We start from the raw sequence: 26,036 nt of genomic DNA on the forward strand, positions 1-26,036 counted from the left end.
ACCCAGGCGCCCAACAGGTGCAATTTATGTATGTTCCCCATTTAATCCTCATAAGAAGCCTGTGATGTGATGTAGTTACTCTTAATGCTCCAACTCTAGAACTGAGGAAATGAAGGCAGACACTCGCAGAGCTACACTGAGGCCAGTCTGTCTCTAGACCGAGTGCTTTTAACGGTCACTCCCCCTCATCACACATCAGTCCAGAGGTATGGTTACTGGACATGGATTTTGTGCATAAAGATATTCTGATAAAAAACAGGTAGGACCCTTCAATGACAGTCAAGGTATTTAAAAATTCTTCTACTTTCTGGATCAAGGGGACAGACCACTCAAATTAAAATCACCACAGGAATGCCATGTTCGTGCCCGGAAGCCGCCGGGGGCCCCACATTCTTCTGATGTCCGGTGTACGGTTAGGGAGGCCCGCCTCACCTCCAACACTGGGATCCTGGTCCCCTTACCTTTGGGTTCACTGACGCTGTTTAATGGTTTACTGGTAAACTCTTTAATCTGCAAAGAAAAACCGTTTGTTTGTTTTAATGATACAAGTTTGAAACTAGATAGGGACATACTGGATGATGGACAGATACGGTATTTAGTAAATTAACCTTTTCATGGAAGTCCTCCAAAGACAGGGGACAGATGGACTTTAAAGATATGAAGGCAAAAATTGTATAAAAGTAGCATTTGGATTGGGCTGCTTCTCAAAGTAATCACAGAAAGAAATTCTCTACCTTCAAATTTATTCTAAATTCTAATTGAATAAATTTGCTTGCTCTTTACAGTTTTTTTTTTTAAAAAAATACCTTGAAAAAATTATCTTATTGGATTTACTTTTACAACCACAGGGAAGAACATATTCTACCTCCTTTATCTTACCCAACTTACAAATGCTCTAAAATAAGACAGAATGTTCTTCAATAAATTGCACTGCTTGAAGAAAAACAGGGCTAATATCTAGCCAAATATACCTGTTGTCTCTGCGTGATAATCAGTTCATTCTGTTCCTGGAGTCTCTGCCCTAGCTCTTCTATCCTTTTCTTGTAGAAAACATTGCTTGCATTGAGATCGTCTATCATGGAGGTTCGAAGTTTCTCTATATGTGACAAGAGCTGGAAAAAATAAATAAATAAAGGCATGCGTAATGTCTCCAATCCACCATCTGTATGCACACACCCCGTGTTCTTTGCTGGCCTCAGGTTATCTGTGCACTTCAAGTCACTGAATACATCTTTGGTCACTGTGTACCAAGACCTCAGCTGTGACCTAAGACACAACACTGAGAAGGTGAACAGCTGTGTGCACTTGAGCACACAGCACATGACACACCGCAGGGATGAGCACTGATCCAGCATCGGGGCGCTCCCACAGAGTGGCCGTAACCCCGCGCCGGCCTGCCCCTCAGGCGTCCACATGGGCCTGCGTTGAGAGCCCCCCTTCATTATTTGTATGTCCAGTGACTAAGTACAACCTCAATAAATCTTTCCTGAGAAAAGGAAGGTGGAAGAAGGGAAGAGGGAGAGAGGGATGCAGAGAACAGGAAGATCCCAAGATTCATAGACAGATTCGTCTTCAGAGACTTCATGTCAGGAAAGATCATACACTGGACATTAAAACAAAGTTTCGAAAAGAATTTGTTTTCAATGATTTAGGCAAAGATTCTTAGAACAATTTCACTAGTCGCTTACACCGAGGGGAAAAACACGTGGGTCACTGGAGCTAAAGGCATTCCCAGCCTACAGCCTGGAATGGAGGCCACGTGCAGAGGGGGCTGAGGGGGCAGCGGCGAGGGCGCCTCGGAGGAGCAGAGAGGGCAGGAGGCAGCACTTCCCGACTCGCTTGGCTCTGCCTAACAAACCCTCACCGAGCACTTCAGCTTGTTGCAGCCACACCGCAGCCTATGGATGCATGTTTTGATGCCACCGTACAGGTGAGGGAACTCAGGTCTAGAGAGAGTTAAGTGGATGGTCCGAACTCAGACGGCCGGAGGGGAGGAGCCCAGACCTGAGCGTTCTTGTCTGGCTTCAAAGTACTGCTCTCAAATTTAGTGACTAAGTCACGGAACATCTTAGTAAACAGCACTTGCAAACAATCAAGTAGAAATAAGTCGCCAAGGGGCGCCTGGGTGGCTCAGTCGTTAAGCGTCTGCCTTCGGCTCAGGTCATGATCCCGGGGTCCTGGGATCGAGCCCCGCTTCTCCCTCTCCTCCCTGCTCGTGCTCTCTCTCTCTCTCTCTCTCAAATAAATGAATAAAATCTTAAAAAAAAGTAAAATAAAAATAAAAAGAACCTTTCATATCCTAGTGGATGCCAAGAATCTCCCCCAGGAGAACGCTGTTAAGAACCTTCCTTACATTTTTACAGACCACGGGAAGAGGACCCCAAAGCAGTTTGGAACACGCTGAGCTGGAAAATAGAAGGAAAAGCCAGTGAAAATGCCCAGGGCTTGGGACGGAAGTTTAGGATCAACAAGATGTGGAGTCATTCCAGATCGCCCAGAAGAAAGGGACACAAGAAACACTAAGGGATGGCAACATTTCGATACTGGACTTGAGAATTGACCAGAAAAGCACAGAAAGGAGTTTGCTGAGAGAGGAATGTGATAATCTAAGCAAGGGATAGCCAGAAATTATTTCAGAAAGTTTGTGGCCCTCGAGCCCATTACTTGTGACCTCCTGTCCTTTCAAGTACTGGGTTCTTTCTCTCCGCCAGAGCACAGTACTCTGTCCCTTCCTTCCGTTACGTGACCACCCTACAGGCTCCAGGCTCCACGGAGTCTTCTATCAGGTCAAAGGGCATGCCATCGTTTATCTGTAACTCCCTTTGAACTCCTACCAATGTTATTTAAAAAAAAAAAAAAAAGACTGCCAAGAACCTAGGTAAAGCAATAAAAAGTTGGCAATCGCAACTTCCCTTCAACAGAGAAACACAATATGTGCATTGTAGGACCAGTAGGCAGCAATCATGTGGAATAATTAATGGTTAGGTCTCAGGCCGAGATTACTAAACCTGATCGAATTCTCCCCTCTGTTTGGGTTTAAGAGAAATTAAGGAAGAAGAAAGCAGCTTCCAAGCTAGCAAAACCAGCAGACAATGACGGACATGGAGCAGCGTAGCCTAGTGGCAGCACGAAGCCTCCACACACCCAAGACGTAGGGCAGCTCGCCTCACTCAGAACCAGGGAAGACCTCTCCTCCTTCCTCCAACCCGCCACCAGGCGGTCCTTCCATCGTGACTTGCGGGGGCCAAGCGTACAGATCTGCCACTTGCATTCTGTTCCTGCCAGAGGGCCCCTGAACCGACAGTTCCCACGCCGGTCTAGGACACCGGAGGCTTTAAAGGAGCAAGGACTAAACATCCTCCCCTATTCGTCAGGAAGCCTGTCCCTAATACCAATGCTAGAAGACGCCTTGGAGGATTAGAGTAGAACTTCAAATTATAAGGGCAGTGGTTCAAACCGTGGCTCCAAAGCAGAAATCATCTGGGGTTTGGTGCTCCCACCGCCCAAAACTACAATACGCATGCTGCACCCCAGACTGAATCAGAATCTCGGGCAGTGGCGCCGGGATGTGTATTATGGGAAAGAGCCGCTGGTCATTCTCAAGTGCGTCCCTGGTTCAAAACTACTACCTTAGAACATCTCCAAGAGATGCTCGAACATTCTCCCAGAGAAGCAACTCCTCGACGTTGTCACCGCCTGTTCTCCTTGCGAGCTGGCTCAGTGCCTCAAGCCCTACACACGAGCAAGGCTACACGGCTGACAAGCAAGACCCCGAGTTTAAGAGGACCCGGGTTCAAATACCATGCTCAACAGAGGACTCTTTCAACCCTGCTCTTCTAAACCCTATGCTCCACATTTCTCCACCCACAAAAGCAAGGTTGAACAATCCCCTTGGGGGCCGAATAGCCACCTTCCACATTCGTTCCGCAAATATTTAATGAACGCCAATCACATTTTGGGTACGTTAGTCGATGCTGGGAATACAACAAAAAACGAAATAGGTAGAGCCCCTCCCTCATAGGGCTAGTGATCTGGCTGGTGAGACACACAATAAACAAGTGAATAAATAATCAAGTAACTATGTGAGACAGTGATCAGAGTTACACGTGTGAAGTGGTGGGAACAGTAAGGGAGGATGGTGTCGGGTGACTTGGAAGCCAAGGCCAGAGGGGACTGAGGCAGGCAGAATTCTAAATGGCCCTCAAGTTTGCATCCCCGGAGTGCACGCCCTGTATAATCCTTTTCCCTTGGCGGAGTTATGAACTGAGTGTCTGTGCGCCTCTCCACCAAACTCATAGGTTGAAGCCCTAATCCCCCATGTGATGGTATTAGGAGGTGGGGCCTTTGGGAGGTGATTAGGTTTGGATGAATTAGGGTAGGGTCCTCATGATGGGATTAGTGCTCTTAGGAGAACCCAGAGAGCTTTCTTTCCCTCTCTCCCTGCCCCATGAAGACACACAGAGAGGGCAGCCACTTCCCAGCCTCCAGAACAGTGAGAAAGAAATGTCTGTTGTTTAAAGCCACCGGTCTGTGGCACTGTGTTATAGCAGTGTGAGCAGACCAAGACATGGATTGGGTGGGATCTAAGAGATGCTTCCACCCCACACAATACAGCAAGAGTGAGGGGACTTGACAGAGGCAATTAAAGTCCCTAATCTGCTGGGCGCCTGGGTGGCTCAGTTGGTTGCGCGACTGCCTTCAGCTCAGGTCATGATCCTGGAGTCCCGGGATCGAGTCCCGCATCGGGCTCCCTGCTCGGCGGGGAGTCTGCTTCTCCCTCTGACCCTCCCCCCTCTCATGTGCTCTCTCTCTAATAAATAAATAAAATCTTAAAAAAAAAAAAAAAGTCCCTAATCTGCTGAGTCTGAGTTAAAAGAAAGATTACCCTGCGTGGGCCTGTCTTATTCGGGCCAGTCGCCCCCCAGCTGGCCTTAACGAAGTCAACAGCCGGCTAGTGAGCTGTGGAGCTAAGGGTCCTGATCTACGGTGAACCCGAAGGAACCACATAGTGCCAATAACCTGAACAATGCTTGGTTTGACCCTGAGCCCCGGACGAGAACACAGCCCATCTGACACCCCCCAGGGCAGCTGTGAGACCCTGTGCACAGGACCCGGGCAGGCAGTGCCTGGCCTCCTAGCCCATGGACACTGAGGTGGCCAACTGCTGGTAATTTGCTACTCTAATACAGAGGGAATGGAGCCAGCCTTGTGAAGAGCCAATGGAAGGACATCCCAGCAGCAAAAACCCTGTGTGGAAAGAGAAAAAGGCCGGCATGTTCTCTAAGTGACCGGAAGGCTAGTGTAGTCGGAAAGAGTAGGTCCGGAGAGAGGATCTGGATGAGGCCGCAGTGGTGGCCGGCAGCCAGAGGGTCTTGTCTGCTCTTTGGAGGGCAATTGGGAAAGGGGTAGGTTGGAACTGGGAGACGAGTTATGGGGTCCTTTTAGAAACGGCAGGGCCTCAGTGGAAGGGAAGAGCAATGGAAATGTGCAGAAGAACACGGATATGAGACACATGGAAGGCCCTGCCGACGGCTAGGAGCTGGGCACTGAGGGAGAGTTGGGGCTCAAGGCGGGCACCTGACTGCTCCGACCAGGACGCCACTGGACAAAGGAAAAGCACATCATCTGAGACATGTTACACTCAGGAAGGCTCGGAGATATCAGGTCCAAAGCTGGCTAGCCCATCTGCAGCTCAGAGGGAGAAATAAACATGGGCCTTACACCCACAGACGGCCACGACCTCACTTTACAAACTCTCTGCTCAATCCCCAGAGCCCCAGACTATGAGAAATACATGCCTGTTGTTTGTCAGCGACCCGGTCTACCGTATTTTGGTACCGTATAGCAGCCGACCAGGCTAAGACACAGGGGACACAAAGGGCTACAAAATACATACAAAGTGAAAAAAGAAACACAAGTTTCCCTGTCTTAAAATCTCAAAAGTACTTTAGGTTTTCTACACCGGTGTAAACACTTTCACACTTAAATTTGTGATGCACTCAGCTGAAAAGCAGTAATATCATCAAACTGTTTTCATTAAAATGATTTTAACGTGAGCAATCCCTGCCTTTCTTAAAGATTATTGAGACTGCCACACTGCAAGGTGGAAAAGTCAGAAACGATGTGTTCAACAATGAAGGAATCACTAAGTAACTTATGAAACATCCATAAGATCCTTCTCCAGCCATTAAAAAAAATCACGATTTTGATGTCTATTTTAAAACAGGAGAATGTTTAGATATATTAAACAAAAAGCACATACGGTTATAAAGCATGATTCAAAATTTGTAAGACTACATGTATGGGTTTCTATAATACAGAAACACAATATTTAAGGCATTGGACACAGACTGAAAAAAATTATAACAAAGTCGTAGCAGTGGTTATTGAATTATAAGATTTATTTATTTGCGAGAGAGAGAGAGAGAGCACGCGCACGAGTAGGGGGGAGGGGTAGAGACGGAGAAGCAGGCTTAAAATTCCTTATAATTCGGGGCAGGGAGCCTGATGTGGCGCTGGATCCCAGAACCCTGAGATCATGACCTGAGCCGAAGGCAGACGCTTAACCGACTAAACTACCCAGGTGCCCCGAATTATAAGCAATTTTAATTTTTGTCACACGTTTCTCCACAAATTTTATTCTCTACCTTTGTCATAGAGGGAAAAAAATATATTCTTTTCAAAAATGACCCACTGACAGACCGTTGGCTTCTTAGTCTTACCCGGCCCTTCTCTTTCTTGTGTTCTTGATGAAGAGCTTGAACTCGGGCCGTCCACTTGCTTTCCTACGACACAGGAAAACCAGAGGAATTTATGTGCAGTTGCAGCAATAAAATCAACTTGAAGTGGAAGCTTTTTAGTGGGTACCTATGGAACCCAACTACCTCCTTGGTGACATTTTAGCAGGCTTTTTTTTTTTAGACTATAAAGCCTCAAAAATGTTTAAACACATCTGCACTTGGTTTTAATCTTAAACTCTACGGCAGGGGTCAGCAAACATTTTCTGCTAAGGGACTAATAGTAAATATTTTGGGCTCTGGAGGCCACTTGGCTCGATTGCTACTACCAGCAGTAGGAGAACATCCATAAATAATACGTAAGTGGGTGGGCATGGCTGTGTTCCAATAAAATATTATTTTCAAGAATACGTGCCAGTGTGCCAATCTAACGAGCTAAAAGGCAACACCGAGGTTTCTGAGGCCTGGGGTTCTGATCTGACAACACAGCTCACAGGAAGGAAACAAGAAATGCAGGTCGGGCCTTGGGATTTTGTAATGGGGTCTTTCAATTCCTGAGAGACCAGCTTGCAGGGAGCAGCTATCCACAGTTCAGTACCGGACACGATTCCTGGTCCCCTACCACGTCCCAGGGATCTCGCTGGACTGCCGTGGCCAGTGAGGGGAGGACCAGGGGAGACGCACTCTGCCCTGCACAGGAGGAAAGCAAACTTAACAGAGAGTTGCCCCCATCAATGTGTACGTGAGCAGGTCCTGCTTGGGGGCGCTACAGAAATGCAATAACCCAGAGGTCCAGGAGAACTCTCTAGAAGAGGTGTTGCCCCAGCTGACGGAGTAAGCCAGAGGTCCTGAAAAACTGAGAAGGGCATGATAGAGAAAGCCACAAGGGCAAAAGCAAAACACAGAAAGCCGTGTTCTGGGAGCCATGAGCCGTTTGGTGCAGCCGGGATCTTCAAGGTAAAGCCAAGAATGGTGGGGGATGACACAGGGTCCAGATCCTCAGGGACTCTGACTACCGGTTAAGGATTCCGGACTTGGTCAGGATAAGACGGGACAGTGACGTGGTCAGCCTGGCTGCAAGGTGGAAGGTGGACTGCGGGGAGGGAGGTAAGACATGAGTGGCAAAGTATGCAACAGAAGCAGTCGTCTATATTTCAAAAACACATTTACTTTTTTTAAATGTTATTATTGTTTTTTTTAACAAAGTCCTGAATTTATAAACTTTGATCTCTATTTGTTTCTTATTTGATCTCTATTTGAAAAACAATGTTCCCCTAAACTAGTATGACGAAAATTGCCGGAATGGCCGCTGATTACAGAGGGCCACGGCGATTAGGTTTGATAAATGAAAAAAGACCATCAGTACACCAATGTAGCCATATATTTATGCTCTAAAAATAAAGTTAGTGCTTCAGCATGTCTTTCTATGACTTTTGAAAGTGGGACCTATGTCTGAAATATGAAAAATAAACTCTAAGGTAATCCCAAACAATTCAAGGTGCTACCATGTTAGCAAAAAAGGAAACAATTTTGCCAACTGTTCTATAATCTACATCGATTAGTCAATCAACAAGCATCTAATGAACACCTATTATTATGTATCTGGAGACAAGAAGAAAAGAATTAGCTTCATGGTCGCTGACAGAGACAAACCCCTTTTCTGTGGGTAATGCTTGCTGTAAACTGCTTCACTAATTAAAATCAGGCCCCTCCTACAGTGACTGCCCGTGGGGACATACCTGACTGTCAAGAAGTTGCATCACATTTTGGAAATCCTGGGGATACTGAGGACGTTCTTCTTTAAATTCATGTGCATCCTTTAACGTGCCTATGTTGGACTTGATCTGCATGTTGGACTTCTGGATTTCTGACAATTGCTAGAAAATAAGATGCAAACCCACTGGTACAGATGTTTGTACTTTTATAAGACGAAAACAGAGAATGAAATTGGGGAACGCTGTAGCCACTGTTAAATCTGACTGTCCTGGGGCACCTGGGTGGCTCAGTCGTTAAGCGTCTGCCTTCGGCTCAGGTCATGATCCCAGGGTCCTGGGATCGAGCCCCGCATCGGGCTCCCTGCTCTGCGGGAAGCCTGCTTCTCCCTCTCCCACTCCCCCTGCTTGTGTTCCCTCTCTCGCTGTCTCTCTGTCAAATAAATAAATAAAATCTTTAAAAATAAATAAATAAATCGACTGTCCTACTAGAGGCCAGCTCTGACGGGCTGGCAGGATTTTTCTGTAAAGAGCCGGGCAGTATTCTGGGTTCAGGAGACCTATAAGGTCTTGGTCATAACCACTCAGCTCTATGGCCCCCACACAAAAGCACCGGGGACAAAATGTAAAGGAACACATGTGGTTGGGTGCCAATAAAACTTTATTTGTGGACACGGAAATGGGGACTTCATGTAATTTTTATGTGTCGTGAAATATTCTTTTTTTTTTTTTTTTAAAGATTTATTTATTTATTTGAGAGAGAGAGAAAGTACATGAGATGGGGGAGGGTTAGAGGGAGAAGCAAGCTCCTCGCCGAGCAGGGAGCCCGATGCGGGACTCGATCCCGAGACTCCAGGATCATGACCTGAGCCGAAGGCAGTCGCTTAACCAACTGAGCCACCCAGGCGCCCTGTCGTGAAATATTCTTATGACTCTTTTCAACTATTTAGAAATACTAAAACCTTTCTTAGCTCGCTGGCCATACAAAAACAGGTAGTAAGCTAGATTCGGCTCACAGGTTGTGGTCTGCCAACCTCTGTGCAAAAGTTCAAGGCGTTTTTAGAAAAGGCCCTTAGCCGTGTTCCAAAAATATCCCTCCATTTTCGTTTGCAAAGCTTGTCCCCTAGAGGGAGCTCAAGGATCTTGCTTCCTTTCCCCAAGGGTGACGCAGGACTGAGCTGCCCATCCAGCTCAGGTAATTCTTAGCCCGAAGACAACAGCCACTGTCAGAGTTTGAGGTCCCACCCCAGCGAGGCGTGTCTCTGTCTATGCGTGTGGCTACGGCAGTGTGGACCAAGGCTGCTCCCACAGGGGATGGAGGCTCAGTTAGCCACATTCTGCTTGTTCAGACCCCCTGTCCTCCTCACCGGCCAGGCCTGGGATCAGGGAACTGGGAAAAGGTTCTACTTCTGTCTTTCTGGGTTGGCTTCCACAATGGTAACCCGTGTCAGCCTTTCCAGAAAGTTCCTTTCGAACTCTAAAAGCTTCAAAAATCAGAGTTTATGGCTATCTAAACCTAAAGAGCAAAGGAAAGAGAGACCCTCTTCTATGATCTGACCAAAGGTACCAAATATACCAAGGGCTCTTTCTTTTTCTTTTTTTTTTTTTTTTTAATATTTTATTTATTTGAGAGTCTGAGACAAAGAGAGCATGAGAGGGGGAAGGGTCGGGAGGGTCAGAGGGAGAAGCAGACTCCCTGCTGAGCAGGGAGCCCGATGCGGGACTCGATCCAGGGACTCCAGGATCATGACTTGAGCCGAAGGCAGTCGTCCAACCAACTGAGCCACCCAGTTTATTTTTAAGTAATCCTTACCCCCAACGTGGGGCTCAAACTTACAACTCTGAGATCAAGAGTCCATGCTCCAGTGACTGAGCCAGCCACCTGCCCCTCAAATGTATCAAGTGTTCTTCACATGCATTTGGGGCTAAAGCTCCCATTCTCAAAGATGCAACTTTGCTGACTTGCTCTGTCTTCTGCATGTCTCGAGCTCCCTCAGCACTCTTGGGAGGAGGGGTGTCTGGGCACAATAAAGTAATGTCTAGATCTGGGGCCGTAATGCCATTCTAACGCCACTTCTCAAGGCAACAACCCTACCAATACTATGAGGACTTTTTTTTTTTTTAAAGATTTTATTTATTTATTTGACAGAGAGAGACACAGCGAGAGAGAGAACACAAGCAGGGGGAGTGGGGGAGGGAGAAGCAGGCTTCCCACGGAGCAGGGAGCCCGATGCGGGGCTCGATCCCAGGACCCTGGGATCATGACCTTAGTCGAAGGCAGACACTCAACGACTGAGCCACCCAGGCGCCCCACTCTGAGGACTTTTTGGCTTAATACTTACATATTCTAATGCTGAATTCTTGGAAGTCAATTCTTTAAACTCTTTCATAAACATTTCCTTGACTTTTTCCATTTCGCCAACTAGTTTCTCTTTTTCTTCTTCTTTCCATCTATCAAATAACTTCAGAAATTCTTCCTCTTTTGTTTTTTGCATTTCATATTCCTGAAATTATTTTAATGCATGGCTTTAAAAGTTCTGATATGAAGCAAATATGCAAAATTTTAAATACATGGACATAGCTTCACCTCCAATGTGGCAGCTAGTACTGTGTGTATAAGTTAGGTTTACAATCACACTTCATATAATGGCCAAGCACACAGTGGTTTTTCCAAACCAAAAACAGCACACAGCATCCTTTTGTCCTTACACCTCTTAAAATACAAACACAGAAGCCCAAAGTCTCAAGAATTCTGTGATCTATGAACTTGCAGAGTAGATATGCAATAATATGTAAAATGTAAAAATACTTTAAAAGAAAATGTCTGTTGAGCAGAAGAACCATTCTCAATACTGTAACAATTTGGATAGAATAGCCCCATCTCACCCCCCAAAAACACAAATTCATATTCATACAAGCTAAATTCAAAGTCTAGTCAATCAGCCTTTGATTTCTCAATGACCCTCACTTTTTTTTTTTTTTTTTACCTAACTGGGCACTTAACACGATAAATAAACTCAGTCTGACAAACATACAGAACACTGAACCCAACAACACCAGAACATAAATGCACATGGAAGATTCACCAGGATAGACCATATGTTACGTCATAAAAGATTCTCAATACATTTTAAAAGATTGAAATCATGCTAAGTGTATTCCCAACCACAACAGAATGAAGCCAGGAATCAATAACAGAAGAAAAACTGGAAAACTCATGAATACTTGAAAATTAAACAACGTACTCTTAAGCAATCAATGGGCCAACAAAAAACTCACTAGGGAAAATAGAAAATACTTTGAGATGAATGAAAATTAAAACACAACATACTGAAAAAAAGAAAAAAGAAAGAAACAGAGAAGCCAAAGCAGTGCTCAGAGGGAAATTTATAGCTGTAAATGCCTACGTTAAAAAAAAAAAAAACAACTCAATGGGGCGCCTGGGTGACTCAGTTGGTTAAGCGACTGCCTTCGGCTCAGGTCATGATCCTGGAGTCCCAGGATCGAGTCCCGCATCGGGCTCCCTGCTCTGCAGGGAGTCTGCTTCTCCCTCTGACACTCCTCCTTCTCATGCTCTCTGTCTCTCATTCTCTCTCTCTCAAATAAAAAACAAAAAAAAAAACTCAAGAGACAAAGAAGGTTATTATATAATAATAAGGACGCCAATCATCAAGAAGACATAAGAATTGTAAATATTTATGTATTCAACATTGTCGTACCCAAATTTATAAAGTATATACTAACAAAACAAAAAGGAGATATAAACAGCAACACTGTAATCGTAGGGGACTTTAATACCCCACTCTCAACGATGAATAGGTCATCCAGACACAAAATCAATAAGGAAACACAGGATCTGAACAACACTATGTACCAAACGGACCCAATAGACATATACTATCCAATGGCAGTAGAATGCCCATTCTTCTCAGTGCACATGGAACATTCTCAAGGATAGATTATACATTAGGTCACAAAACAAGATTCAAGAAGACTAAAATTATGTCAAGTATCTTTTCTGACCACCATGGTATGAAACTAGAAATCAGTAATGGAAGAAAATTGGAAAATTTACAAATACATGGAAATTAAACAATACATTCCCGAACAACCAATGGATCAAAGAAGGAGTCAAAAGGGAAGTCAAAAATATCTTGAGATAAATGAAAATGGAAACACACATACCAAAACATAGGGGATGCAGCAACAGCAGTTCTAAGAGGAAAATTTACAGCTAAAAACGTCTACATTGAGAAAAAAAGAAAGATCTCAAATAAACAATCTAACTTTATACCTCAAGAAAAAAAAAAAACTGCTCAAAGTCAGCAGAAGGAAATATAAAGATCAGAGCAGAAATAATAAAACAGAGAACAGAAAAACAATAGAAAAGATGAACAAAACTAAGAGGGTTTTTTTTTTTAAAGATAAACAAAATTGTCAAACTCTTAGCTAGACTAACCGAAAAAGGACTCAAATAAATTATAAAGAAAAGAGGAGACATTATAACTGACACTATGGAATTACAAAGGATCATAATAGCCTACTATGTACAGTTATATGCCAACAAACTGGACAATCTCAAAGAAATGGATAAATTCCTAGAAACAAGTCAAACTACCAAGACTGAATCATGAAAAAAATAGAATATCTGAACAGACCAACCAATAATGAGTAAGGACATTGAATCAGTAATCAAACACCTCCCAACAAAGAAAAGCCCAGGACCAGATGGCTTCACTGGTGAATTCCACCAAACATTTCAAAGGAGTTCACACCCGTCCTTCCCACCATACCACCGTTTTCAGAACTCAGCCCCCTACCTTAGAGACCCTGACAGCGTGGGCGTGCTGTGCAGCCTCCAGCTGAGACCTGGTGAGCTGCAGCTGCTCCTTCAGCATATCAATCTCACTCTGGAGCTTATCAGTCTGTGCCTTTTTCTTATACTCTGTTGCAACAGAAATACGCCATTAAAATACCACCTCTTCTGAAACCTATCTGAAAACTTATGGGGTATGGTCTTACTGATAAGACAAAGACAAAGGAAAGTGCTCTGACTTTGGGATACTATTACTTTTTCATGCCACACGAGCCAAGTTTTGCTCGGTAGTGTTTACTTAGGGGACGCTGAATTACTTGTAGCAGATTATTTCAGCCACTGTGTTGGATTATCCTCCAGAGACAGTGTGAGAGCCCATTCAGGGAACCATAATGGTGACAAGGAATAATCCTGGGCTCTTGTTGGGGATGCCAGTCTCGAGTAGAGAAAGGAAGCCCTGGCTTCCACTACAGGTACCGCCATATTGGAAATCGCTATGGTCACTGTCCTTCTGGCTCCCACCACGCTCTCCTGAGAACCCCATCAGTGCTCAGACAAGCAGAGATTGGCATTCAAAATGCAAACTGGGGCCATATGCTGTCCACGGGGCCAAAACGAGGTACCGAAAGGTTGTAAAAGGAAGCAACAAGTGAAGGGAAGGTACTTATTATGTACATGTACTTACATGAAGATGTGCACATGACTGAATGGATATACATGTGTCTGTGAGTGTAGACATGAAAGGTATGGAAACCAAAGTAGAAAGTCAGAATCTCAAAGATGACCTGAAGAAATAATACTCATTTCAGAGTCTGAAATACTCTCTGAAACGAGTATGAGATAGAATAAGATACTGAAACAGAAGAGAAAGAAGGTCAGTTTCACACTGAAGAATGGTAGTTTCATTAAAATACTTAATCTTCCCAATTTCTCCAATATACTGCTAAATGCTTTCAGTGGTCCATGACTTACAAATGGAATTTTCGGCTGTTCATATTGTTTATACAAAGCTTAGCTGTTTCCGACATAAGTCTATTTGTCTGAAATAGCAGGAATGGAAACAGACTGGCCCAAAAAGGAGACTGAAGCAAGCACTTATTATCAAGCTAGGAGCACACACATTGAGATGCTAAAAGCATTTAAGACCATAATGAGAACTTCTGTGGGTTACCGGTCTGTAGGCAATCGGCAGAATGCTTTGTCTGCTGATGGAGAAATAAGGCCTGGCATTTATTTTCCCTTAAGAACACTGAGATAACAGGAAATTGCTTCCTTGATAAGCCACAACCCCTTCCCTCTCTTGCTTCTTTAATTTCCCCCTCTATACCTCAGGACCCAAAAAAACCTTCGTATCTCCCACATCAAAGGAAACAAAAATTTTCCCTTGGTTCCACATTTCCCTCCAGACAATGCCTCATGTCTCTGCTGTCCTTCCCAGCACATGTTACTGGCCATTTGCTCACCTGATTCTCAGCTCGGCTCCCTCCCTTTGGGCTTCTGTCCCCACCAATGCACTGAAGCTGCTACGTCAAAGTCAACAGCAGCCATCGTGACAGCAATAATCAATTCTTGGTCCTCATCTTACTCTGTGCCTCAGAACTTTCAATAAACTGACCACTGGGATCCCTCCTGAAACCCCCGTTTCCCTTGGTTTCCATAACAACACATTCCCCCGGTCTCCCTTTGCCTCCATAACTATTTCTCACTGCCCTCGGCTGTTCTTCCTGAGCTCCTCACATTGGGAGAACCTTAGGGCTGGCCCTCGGCCATCTTCCCTTCCCTATCTAGGTGAGCTCATCCAGCCCAGCTCTGCTAAGGACTCCTGGATTTATCTCTCCAGCCTGGGCCTCTCCCTTGACCCCCAGACCCCCCACATCTCCACTTGGATAGCGACTGTATGTGTGACTCAAGTGTACCCTGACCAACACGAACTCTCATTCTCTTTCCTTCCTCAATCCGCTTCCGCCCATATGTCCCCATCTGAGAAGACATCACCGCCGTTCACCCAAATGTAGAGGACAAAAACCCAGGATTGTCTTTCTTTACCTCTTGCTCTCACACCAAGTCACACCTCTGCGGGCTCTGTGTGGAACATGTCCTCTCCATCTTCACTTCTCTGATCTTCCCTGGTACCGTCCCAGTCCTGCTGCCATGTCACTCACCTGGGCTACTCTGGCAGCCCCCCTCACACTTCCACCTGCCTCCACCACTGCCGCTATGCTCTCCACCAGGAGCTACCCACATTCCTGGCTGGGGGGGGCCTTCAAGGTCCCGTGACCCAGACTCCTCCCCTCCAACGCCCCGCACACTACTGCCTTGCTCCCTCTACTCTGCTAACCTATCTGTTCCTCAAACACACCGTGCTGCCTCCCCCTCCCCTCCCCCACCATCCAGAGCGCCCTGTGCCTGGGATATTCTTTTCCCAGATTTTCCCTAGGCTGGGACCTCCTCATCATTCTGGTCTCCGATCAAATAGTGCCTCCTCAGCGAAGCCTTTGCTGACCACCTCCAGCCCATTCTCCTGTTTTATTTCCTTTGTTGCATCTGCCACCGTTTGAAAAGAACCACTCATTTATTTGTGTACCTTCTCCGCCCTTCCTAATAGAACGTTAAGCCTCCAGAGGGCAGAACTTGGTCTGTTTCCCTTGCACCCGTATCCCCAGGCCTGGTGCCGTGCGTGGCACGTAGTTGGGGCACAAGATTTACTTAATGAGTGAACAAAGACTATGATACTTTCTTTTCAAAGGACGGAGAGATGCACTGGACCATGTCTCACTAAACAAAAAAAGAAAAAGGTACCCAAAGGAAAACGGCTCTTTGAAGTTGAGCTTGTGACTTACCGAGATGAGAATCTTCGGGGTGGCGGCGCTGAATGTGACTTTGTAGAAAAGCTTGGTTCATAAAGGCCTTGTCACAGAAATGGCACTGAAAAAGAGAGAGCAACAAATCTAAGGGTCTGTAATGAGCGTCCCCCCCACCTAAGTTCAATTAAAATTGGGGTATCTAAAGCACCACCTCCTGGGAATTTTCCACCCTGGTAGGGGACACTAAAAGCAGGACTAGAGGGCGCCTGGGTGGCTCAGTTGGTTAAGCGACTGCCTTCGGCTCAGGTCATGATCCTGGAGTCCCGGAGTCGAGTCCCGCATCGGGCTCCCTGCTCAGTGGGGAGTCTGCTTCTCCCTCTGACCCTCCTCCCTCTCATGCTCTCTGTCTCTCATTCTCTCTCTCAAATAAATAAATAAAATCTTTAAAAAAAAAAAAAAAAAAAGCAGGACTAGAAAGACAACTATAAACCAGGGTGTTGTCCCCAAACAGTGAAAGCTATCTTTTGGCAGCTAAAGTGGCCCATCCTGGTGCTTGCAGGAACCCCTGATGCTGTTCCCGTTAGACAGGTGGTTCCCAGCCTGTCCACCAACTTGCTCGGGACACTCCAGCCATGCTGGTCTTCTTTTTGTCCCTCAAGCCAACCAACTTCAGCCTCTGCATTGGCTTGTGCCGCCTGAATCTTCCCCAGACCTTCTCCGCTGGCTCCTTCTTGACAGGCAGGAGTCTTCCGTGGAGCATCTTCCACACCGGGGAGGAATGGCGCGTCCTCAACCAGACCTTTGCGCGCGGTCCTCCTGCCATCACCGTCTCATCCCGCTGCCTTACTGTCAACATTGCAACATCTCACCCATTACTATTTCCACATGGACACACTTCACTTGTTTATTGTCTCCTGCCCAGCGCCTCTCGGTTCCAGAACGTCATAGTCCTGACAGCATGGGCTCTTGTCTATCTTATTCATAGCATTATCCCCAGAGCCCAGCATTAATAAATGACTGAACACATGCTTAGAAATATTTAGCTTCCTAAAATGAATTTTACTGAAAAAAAAAATCAGTTCTACCAATATCTCCATTTTCCACTTTAACACTGATTCAAATTTTAAGCAAAAATTCAACTTGCTTCATCTATACCTTCGTCCCTGGATTACCCTGAATTAAACCATGGATATTATATATTTTCATTGGTTAGTATTTCAGACTCTATCTCTAAAAGGACTTGCTGCTTTTAACACAATCATAATATTATTATTCCACCTCTTAAAATGTGAAAATTAATTCCTTAATATCAACACATTAAAAATATTATTTTTCTCCAATATTTCACACAATGTCTTAGAAAAAAAATTTACAGTTTGTTTTGAATCAGGATCCAAATAAGGCCATATCCTGCAACGGCTTATCACGCCTCTCAACTCTCTTCTGATCTGTAAGTTGACCCTCCAGCTCTCTTTTTCCTTGCAATTCATTTGCCGAAGAAATGGAACATGTGTCCTGCAGAGTTTCTCCCAGTTTGGATTTTGCAGTTTCATCCCCATTGTGCTATTCACATGTTCTACTCATGCACAGTATTGCCTTACTCTGAATCAGGAGAACTGCATGGCAAGTTCACATTCTCTTTCCCAGAAAACCTACAGTATGGCATATTTCTTGGCGTTGCATTTCAGGGAACGTTGAACGTATCTTTCCAGCCTTCTCTGCTGCTGCTGACTGCTTGGGTTTCCTCATAGTCCTTTACGGACTGCCCTGACTCAGGTGTCAGTGTGGGCTGTAAGGCCATGCACAGCATTGGAGAAAGGAAAGGATGAAGAAACCTAGAATGTGTGGCTTTTAATTTCTAAAAATGGAAAATAGATATTTTAACTATTTGAATAATACAGAAAAGCCAGGAGCTCAGGGTAAGAAGGGGTTCCTACTCCCAAAAGAAAAGCCTGACATTTTGACTGCATCAGGATGAAAAACTTCTGGGGTGCCTGGGTGGCTCAGTCGGTTAAGCGTCTCCCTTTAGCTCAGGTCATGATCCCAGGGTTCTGGGATTGAGCCTCATGTCGGGGCTCCCTGCTCAATGGGGAGTCTGCTTCTCCCTCTCCCTCTGCCCCTCCCCCCACTCATGCTCTCTCTCTCTCTCTCTCTGCACGCTCTCTCTCAAATAAATAAATAAAAAATAAAATCTTTAAGATAAAAATTAAAAAAAGATGAAAAACTTTTATATGAAAAAGACATCAAAACAAAGTTAGAAGACTTTCAGTTTCTGAATATGCAGGTAAGGAGCTTGAAATTTGCCACTCCCTCCTAACAATAAGTAAAAAGCTGAACAGACTAAAAAAATCAACAACTCTTCTTGGATCCATAAGAAAAGAGAAGACACAGGGCAAACCACCACCTCCAAGCTTGTAGAGAAAGACATTGTACCGGAAGTCCTTGCCAATGTAATACAGCAAGAAAAGGAAATAACAAATATACAGACTAGGATGGAAGACACAGAATTTTCTTTGTTTTCAGATGACACTAATGTCTATGTAGGAAATCCAAAAGAACTGACAAAAAAAAAAAACAACAACCTAGAACTAATAACGAGGTATAGCAAAGTTGGACATAAGGGTAATATACTAAAGTCAACTTTCCTATATTCCAGTAATGAAAAAGTGGAATTTGAAATAAAAACCACACCACCATTTACATTAGCACCCCCCAAAATGAGTACTTAGGTATGAATCCAACAAAATATGTACAAGCTCTATATGAGGAAAGCTTTGAAGTCTGAGGACTAAATCAAAGGAGAACTAAGTAAGTGAACATCCATGTTAATGGATAAGAAGACTCAATATTGTCAAGATGTCAATTCTCCCTAATTTGATCTATAGATTCAAAGCAATCCCAATCCAAATCCCAGCAAGTGATTTGTGAATAGCAACAAACTGATTCTAAAGTTTGTTAAAAGACCCAGAATAGCCAATATGGCATTGAAGGAAAAGGACAAAGTTGGATGACTTGTGCTACTCAACTTTAAGACTCACTAGATAAAGCTAGAGTAATCAAGACAGTATAGTATTATCTAAAGAATAGACAAACAGATCAATGGAGCAGAAGAGAGAGCCCAGAAACAAACCCATATAAATCTCATCATCTGATCTTTGACAAAGGAGTGAAAACAATACAATGGAACAAAGATAGTTTATTCAACAATGGTGCTGGAACAACTGGACATCCACGTGCAAGAGAATGAACGTCGACACAGACTTCCCATCCTTCACAAAGTTTAACTCAAAATGGATCACAAACCTAAATGTAAAATGCGAAACTATAAAACTCCTAAAAAATAACATAGGAGAAAACCTAGATGACCTTGGTGATGCCTTTTTATTTTTATTCTTTTTAAAGATTTTACTTATTTGTGAGAAAGAGATAGAGAGCGAGAAAGAGTGCACACAAGCAGGGGAAGTGGCAGGCATAGTGAAAAGCAGGCTCCCCGCTGAGCAGGTTGGTTGGGGGTGTGGGGAATGAATTAGGTCACAGCGTTATCAGATGCATATTTTAACCTACGTCTCTCTGACTGCAAAATGCATGCTTTTTCTATCCCCAACACTCATCTCCAACTCCAAGACACTGAAAAACTGCAACCAGGGTCAGAAATTCACTGACAGATTCCAAAATCTGCCTGTCGTGCTAAAGCATGGAGAGGAATCTAAGTCTTCCAGCTATGAGAACAAAAGGTCTTCTTAGAATGAGTCTAAGTCCTGTTATGATCCACTGATATCTTTAAATTTTTAATTAAAAAAATAATTTGATAGCTAGATCACTGGTACACACTGGCCTTCACCCATGGCCATGAGACTTCCCCAGCTGTTGGAAGTCTCTAAACACAAATTAATGACTGCCGGCTAAGCTATTTCAACAAAATCAATTGTCTTCCTGTAAACTTTATCATAGGCCAAATATCCCCAAACACAGGAACCTCGAAGTTGAAATAATTGTAACCCCATGGAACCCCAGGTAGTTTATGTGCCAACTTTTCTTAGCGGCAGTCTTGACGTCCCCTCCCTGAATCACTGATTCTCACTGCAACTGCTTGCTATTCAGCTCCTAGGAAAGGTGCGAGGACTCGCAGAGATCACGGGTAGCCACAGCTCACCACCAAGAGAAGTGAGCTTGGCTCACAGATGAGACGTTTACGGAGACTTCCTTATGCCACACATGCATTATCTCATGGAATTCTCAGAATAGCCCTACTGCTATGGTACCTACTGCTAATGTTCTCATTTTCCAGATGAAGAAAAGGAGGTCTAGGTGTTACATGACTTGCATGGTGGAATAGTTAAGATTCAAACTACACAGTCTAACTCTGGAACTGTCACCCTAAAGCACTCAACTGCTTAAAGACTCCATCAAGAGATAATGGTAAGCCACCAAAAACAGCAGAGTGTATTTATACTACACTGAGTAGGAAAAAGTGGTCTGATCACCTCTATCTTTTCATGGTCACACCTGGGCACGCCATACACCTGACATTTTCATTCAGGGAGTCCGCTGAGTGGCCGAGTTGGCAGGTGTCACTCACTTGATAAAAATGAGCCATTACCTTTATTCATGTATATCATTCACACTTTAAAATCTTTGCTGACTGCTATTTCTATGGTAACTAAAAGAATGAAAAAAATGTTCGTAAGTCTAAAATTTCTCTACGTTATAGGTTTTAACATTTCACTGATTACTACCAAAGCTAAAATATTTTTTTTAAGATTCATTTATTTATTTGAGAGAGAAAGAGAGTGAGAGAGAGTGTGCACACGCTCAGGCACGCACCAGGTAGGAACAGAGGGAAAGAGAATCTCAAGCAGACTCCCCGCTGAGTGCAGAGCCTGACGCAGGGCTCAATCTCATGATCCCCGAGATCACGACCCGAGCCAAAACAAAGAGTAGGGTGCTCAACCGAGCCACTCAAGTGCCCAAGCTAAACTAATTTTAATGTCTAAATAGAATCCATTCTATTCAATGTATAATAAATATATTTATAAAAGGCCATATCAGCACTATTTATAAATATGTAGTTTCTAAATGGCATTTACGAAACAAATAGGCAATTAGCAACATCAGGTGTTATTTGAGGATTATACCTCAGGGTTGTGTACGCAAGGCTAAACACTAAGGCTTTCTAACAGTACTCTCTCCTAACTGTTCACCTATCTTAAGTACACTTCTCCCAAGGCTCCTGTTGGGTTAGTCCTAAGCACTATGAACAACACCATTAGTGTCTATGGCCAGTCCTCTGCAATCACCAGTCCCTAAGTCCACTGAGGCTTTTTTTTTTTTTTTTTAAATAAACTCTACTCCCACCATGGGGCTGGAACTCACGACCCCAAGATCAAGAGTCGCATGCTCTACCAACTGAACCAGCCAGGCGTCCCATTCACTTAGGCCTTTTTACTCATATTTAGCTAAAGTGACTATAATATAAGGGAATGAAATCAATCTTGTCAGCCTGTTGCTTACTTTAATATCTTTATCAAAGATATCTTTATCTTTATCAAACATTGTTGATACTCTAATCATTAAAAAAATAAGTACATTGATTTGTTATACTCAAAAATTACAATATTTATCTTGAGCTCAATGTCTAACCCATAATAGAGATTAAAAGCAGAAAAGCAAGAGGTTTTAATTTTTTTAAATACTGTTGTTTTAGTAATAAAATATATTTTAAATACTACCTGTTCAATTAAAACACACTGTTGTCCTATATCACTAATATTGTTATATTAGGCAGTGTTCTTGTTCTTAGGAAATATACACACTGAAATATTCAGGAGTCTGAAACTTACTGTCAAATGGTTCAAAAATAATAGTACGTATATAGAGACTGAGGAAATAAATGAAATGTGGCAAATTTAATAACTGGAGAATCTGGGTGAGGGGTTTATGAAGTTCTTTGCACTATTCCTACAACCTTTCTGTAAGTTTGAAAATATTTTGAAATAAAACCCCCACAAATTTAATCATACCACATCATCTGGGGCAGACCTCAACAATTTGTACATGGTTTATTTTTCATTACATCACGCGGAGAAGGAGGTGGTTTCTTGAACAACCAGCATTTAGATGGCTTCAATAAAGCACTGCGGACATTGTTTAATTATTAATTATTAATCCTGTGGTCCTCTATGGAAGGTGATGAATCATGTCACCTGTTGGTTACAATGACTATTTTGCTTAACTATTGGGAAAAAAGGCGGGGGGGGGGGCGGAGCAGTGATCTAGGAAAGGATTCTGGATATCCTGGCTGGTGGGGGCCAAAAGTTTTACTGGATTATGAATTAGAATCACAACGCAGGGTCCCACCTGGTAATAGCTGGCTTTGGCCTCGATCATCAGCTGCTGGGTCGAGATCATCTTTTTCCTGCGTTTACACTCTTCCTTGAGTAACTTAATCTCCCCAGCCTGCTTGGCGAGGAGCTTCTTGTTCTGCTCACCCTCGGCCATGCTCAGGCGGAGGCGCTCCTCCAGGTTGTGCAACTGCGACGTGAGGAACTCCTGGGAGTGCAGCAGGTACTCGATGGTGAGCTGCGCCAGGCGGATGAGCTTCAGCAGCACCGGGTCCACTCCCGACTGGCAGTGCGGGCACTTCTCATCCTCCAGCTTGCAGAAGGTGATGTTCATGATGTTCTCCTGCAGCGTCAGCACGTCCACGGCCCCCGCCACCTTGTCCACGTCGATGGCGCTCAGCCGCCGCCAGTCCACGCTCTCCAGCCGCGGCCGGAACTGGAAGAAGGGCAGGGGGCCCGACGCCGCGCTGTGGGGGGCACTGGCCATCGCGGATCGCGCGGCCGAGGCAGCTGCGGGGCCGTCGGGACCCTCCAGGCTGCTGGCGAGCGGGTAGTAGACGTGCTTCTGGAAGGGCTGCGGGAAGGAGACAGCGTGGCGGTGGTGGGGGAGCTGGGAGTCCCGGGGAGTCGCGGCCGCCGCCAGCCCCGCATCCCCAGGCAGCCCGATCTCCCCGCTCTTACCATGCTTGGAAGCAAATCCGCCGCCTCCGCTGGCATCCGAGGAGCGGGCAGTCCCGTCTACCCTGCCCGGGCCGCCGCCGCCCCACCCCTCGGGAGCGGGAGATGGCAGGGTCTCCGGCGGCGGCGGCCTAAGGTCCGGGCGTCCAGGCCGTTGCTATGGCAGCGCCCCCGCCTGGACCTGGAGCGAAGGGCGCGCCTGCCCGGGAGCTGTCAGCGTGCGCCCAGGGCCCTGCGGGACCAGAGAAGACCTCGTGGGCGAGCGCGTCCACCCGGAGAGGGCATCTCCTGGGCGCTGGTTCTCTGGGCCACTACCCTCCCTGGCTCTGGGGCTGACACTCCATGTCCCTAAGGCGTAGAGAGCCACATCCCCCCGGCACTTTCGGTCCCAGCTGCCAGCCTCCGGTTATTCACTCCTGTCCTCGCCTTAGGTTTTGCGATTAGAAATGCCTATTCATCCTCATCTTATACACACAACTTAAAAAACGTTCAGCAACAAAACTGTAAAATTAAATGGGATGGAGGGGAATTGGCAGCAAAGGGGCAGAAAGACACTTTTGCGGTATAACAGGAATGTTCTGTATTTTGATTGTGCTGTTTGTTGATTACCTGGTATATACATTTATCAAAAATTATCCAATTGTACATTGAAAATGAAGGGTGCATTTGTCTATTATACCTCAATGAAATTGTTTAAAAAATTAAATTAGTGGCAAGGCTCATTATATTTGGTGGCAGGTTTTCTCAATTTCTTACACCCAAGACCCTTTTTTTTAAATGGAGTCTTTCTTCCTCTATGAGTTGCCTACCTAAATATAAGATACTGATAGAAGTACAAATCAAGGAATTTCCCCAGACAGTAATACTTGACTTGTCTTTCCAAAAGAATACATTCTCAAAATGTGAAGGTTAAAAAAAAAAAAAATTATATGGAGGGGAACTTTACCCATCAGCTTTGTACCATCAAGTTTTAGAGGGCCCTGGTGTTTACCTTAGGAACTTGTGTGGCAGTTGCATTCTGTTATCTGGAGAGGCTAAAATATCTCTAGCAGCAACTTGCAGACCACAGGCCTCTCATTCTTGGGGTCCTTTGGGTGCTGCCTGTGGCTACCACAGAGATCAATGAGCTGAGGAAAAGCCACACATTCCTCAATCCACGGGGGAGTCCCTGCTTGGAACAACCATCAGGAAATTTTTTTTCTTTCCTAACAGCCAGATATGTGAATAGAAGAAAGGAAAATACAATTCAGAGTAACTTAAAGCAAAGTTGTAATGTCAAATATTTTTAGCACTTTCCAGATACTGTGAACTAGAAAGCAACCCATATAAAAGCATCCAGGAAATAGAGAACGCACATCATATGACTTCATATAAACTGTACATCCAAATAACTTTTAATGGGCCTTTGGGGAAAAAAAAAGAAAAAAACCATTAACGGTTCACTGCACCTGGCATAAAAGACTTACAGACCTAGGTTCAAAGTTTGATTCTTCCATTTACTTGCTGCTTGACCTAGAACCAGTTATGTCAGCCCCAGGCCTCAGTTTCCCAGCCTGTTTAAAGGACGTCAGGATACCGACCTGGCAGGTCTGTGGACTGTGGGCTCCATCCACTGGGCTGCAGGATCAGCGGGAACAAGGGCCGTGATTTCTCTTGCTCACCGTTATGTCCTCAGCACCTGGCAAAGGTCAGGCCCAGAGAGGGTTGAGAATTTGCCAAATGGACACGTGGATAAAGAATGATTGAATGAATTCGGCGTTTAGTTAAGTAAATGTCAGCCCATATCTCTCCTGTTCTCTGTGTCTCCGGCGTGTGAGGGGGATTCACCCATGCTCTGGGCCCAGGCCCTTGGAGCTGAACGCGGGGGGTGGCTCTCCGCGCGCCCGCACTACGGTCGGAGGAGGTGCGCGGGGCTGAAGCGCCCATCTACGTTCGCTGCCGCCACTCTGGGCGCAGAGAGCCGCGCTGCGGGCCATCCTTGCCCCTTGGCTGAATCTCGGCCCCAAGATGGCCGGAACAGGAAAGAAGGGGGCACGCTTTCCCGTTCCCTCCGCCCCCCATCCCGGGGCTGGGCTGCAGCCCGGCGCGGCGCCTCCAGTCCCGGGCGCACTGCCGGGTGGCCCCCCGAACCCGCAAAGACAAAGGCCGGATTACACGGGCTCCAGTGAGGCCCCCCCACTGTCCGTTAGAAGGGAAACGGGGAGTGGGGGGCTGCCGCAGCCACGCCAGCGGGGTCTGCAGTGCCTCGGCTCGCGGTCGGGGGAAGCGGGAGGAGGCCCTGGCTACGCCGGCACCGAGATGCCGAGTCTGCCGCGGGCTCCCAAGGACTCCTCGGCTCACCCCAGCTGCGCGCTCCTTGGCGGGCGCCGGGCGCTGCAGGAGGACGGGGGCGACGCTGGGGACCCAGACCCCAGAAACGCTGCTGGCGCAGGCGGGGCCCACCGAGGCCGAGGAGCAGCCGAGCGGGAAGCGGCGGGCCGGCTCCTTCTTCCAGGGCGCAGAATGAAGCTTGTCTGGTTTGGGCAAGTTGTGGCGCGGCGGGCCTGGCGCCGTTCGGGCCCTCCCAGACTCCGGGTGCGCGGGCTCCTCGGGAATCCCCCACCCCCCTCCCTCCCCCCTCCCCTCTGCGACCTCCCTCCGGCCTCTCCTCTCTGTGTCCCAGCTCCTCTGGCAGCTGGGCGGGACTGTGCGCGTCTAGACCGCAGCGCTAAAATGCGCTCCGCCAATCCGGCTGTCGGTGCAGACACGTGGTGCGGGGGCGCGCTCTGTTGCTGGCGTGGGATGTTCTCCCCGGGAAGGCTTTTCAAAGAGAAACCAGATTCAGTTCAACCCTGCGGTTGGTCTGGCCCTCAGCTACCTAATTTACTATGGGTGCTTTATGTGAATTCTCTCCCAAGAAGAGATGCATTCTAATCGCAGAAGTCTGCAGATGCAAGGAACCTTGAAGA

The 26,036-nt window shown here is 45.8% G+C and overlaps 1 protein-coding gene across 1 annotated transcript in view; it reads right to left on the minus strand.

The window, feature by feature from the left end:
• The window catches only part of DZIP1 (DAZ interacting zinc finger protein 1), a 40,665-nt gene extending 14,970 nt beyond the window's left edge, over window positions 1-25,695 (minus strand). The window contains exons 1-12 of the mRNA XM_081815106.1: window positions 25,429-25,695; window positions 24,669-24,766; window positions 24,080-24,293; window positions 23,092-23,320; window positions 22,427-22,984; window positions 16,106-16,190; window positions 13,270-13,394; window positions 10,792-10,953; window positions 8,477-8,614; window positions 6,723-6,785; window positions 972-1,112; window positions 462-510 (exon numbers count right to left, since the gene is read on the minus strand). Of these exons, the coding sequence (XP_081671232.1) occupies window positions 462-510; window positions 972-1,112; window positions 6,723-6,785; window positions 8,477-8,614; window positions 10,792-10,953; window positions 13,270-13,394; window positions 16,106-16,190; window positions 22,427-22,984; window positions 23,092-23,127 (1,357 nt within the window). The 5' untranslated portion in view covers window positions 23,128-23,320; window positions 24,080-24,293; window positions 24,669-24,766; window positions 25,429-25,695. The remainder of the gene's footprint in view (window positions 1-461; window positions 511-971; window positions 1,113-6,722; window positions 6,786-8,476; window positions 8,615-10,791; window positions 10,954-13,269; window positions 13,395-16,105; window positions 16,191-22,426; window positions 22,985-23,091; window positions 23,321-24,079; window positions 24,294-24,668; window positions 24,767-25,428) is intronic.
• Window positions 25,696-26,036: the final 341 nt, after the last annotated feature.

The sequence above is a fragment of the Leptonychotes weddellii genome, chromosome 3 (assembly GCF_054177405.1).
Source record: "Leptonychotes weddellii isolate Sample4059 chromosome 3, ASM5417740v2, whole genome shotgun sequence".
NCBI lineage: Eukaryota > Metazoa > Chordata > Mammalia > Carnivora > Phocidae > Leptonychotes > Leptonychotes weddellii.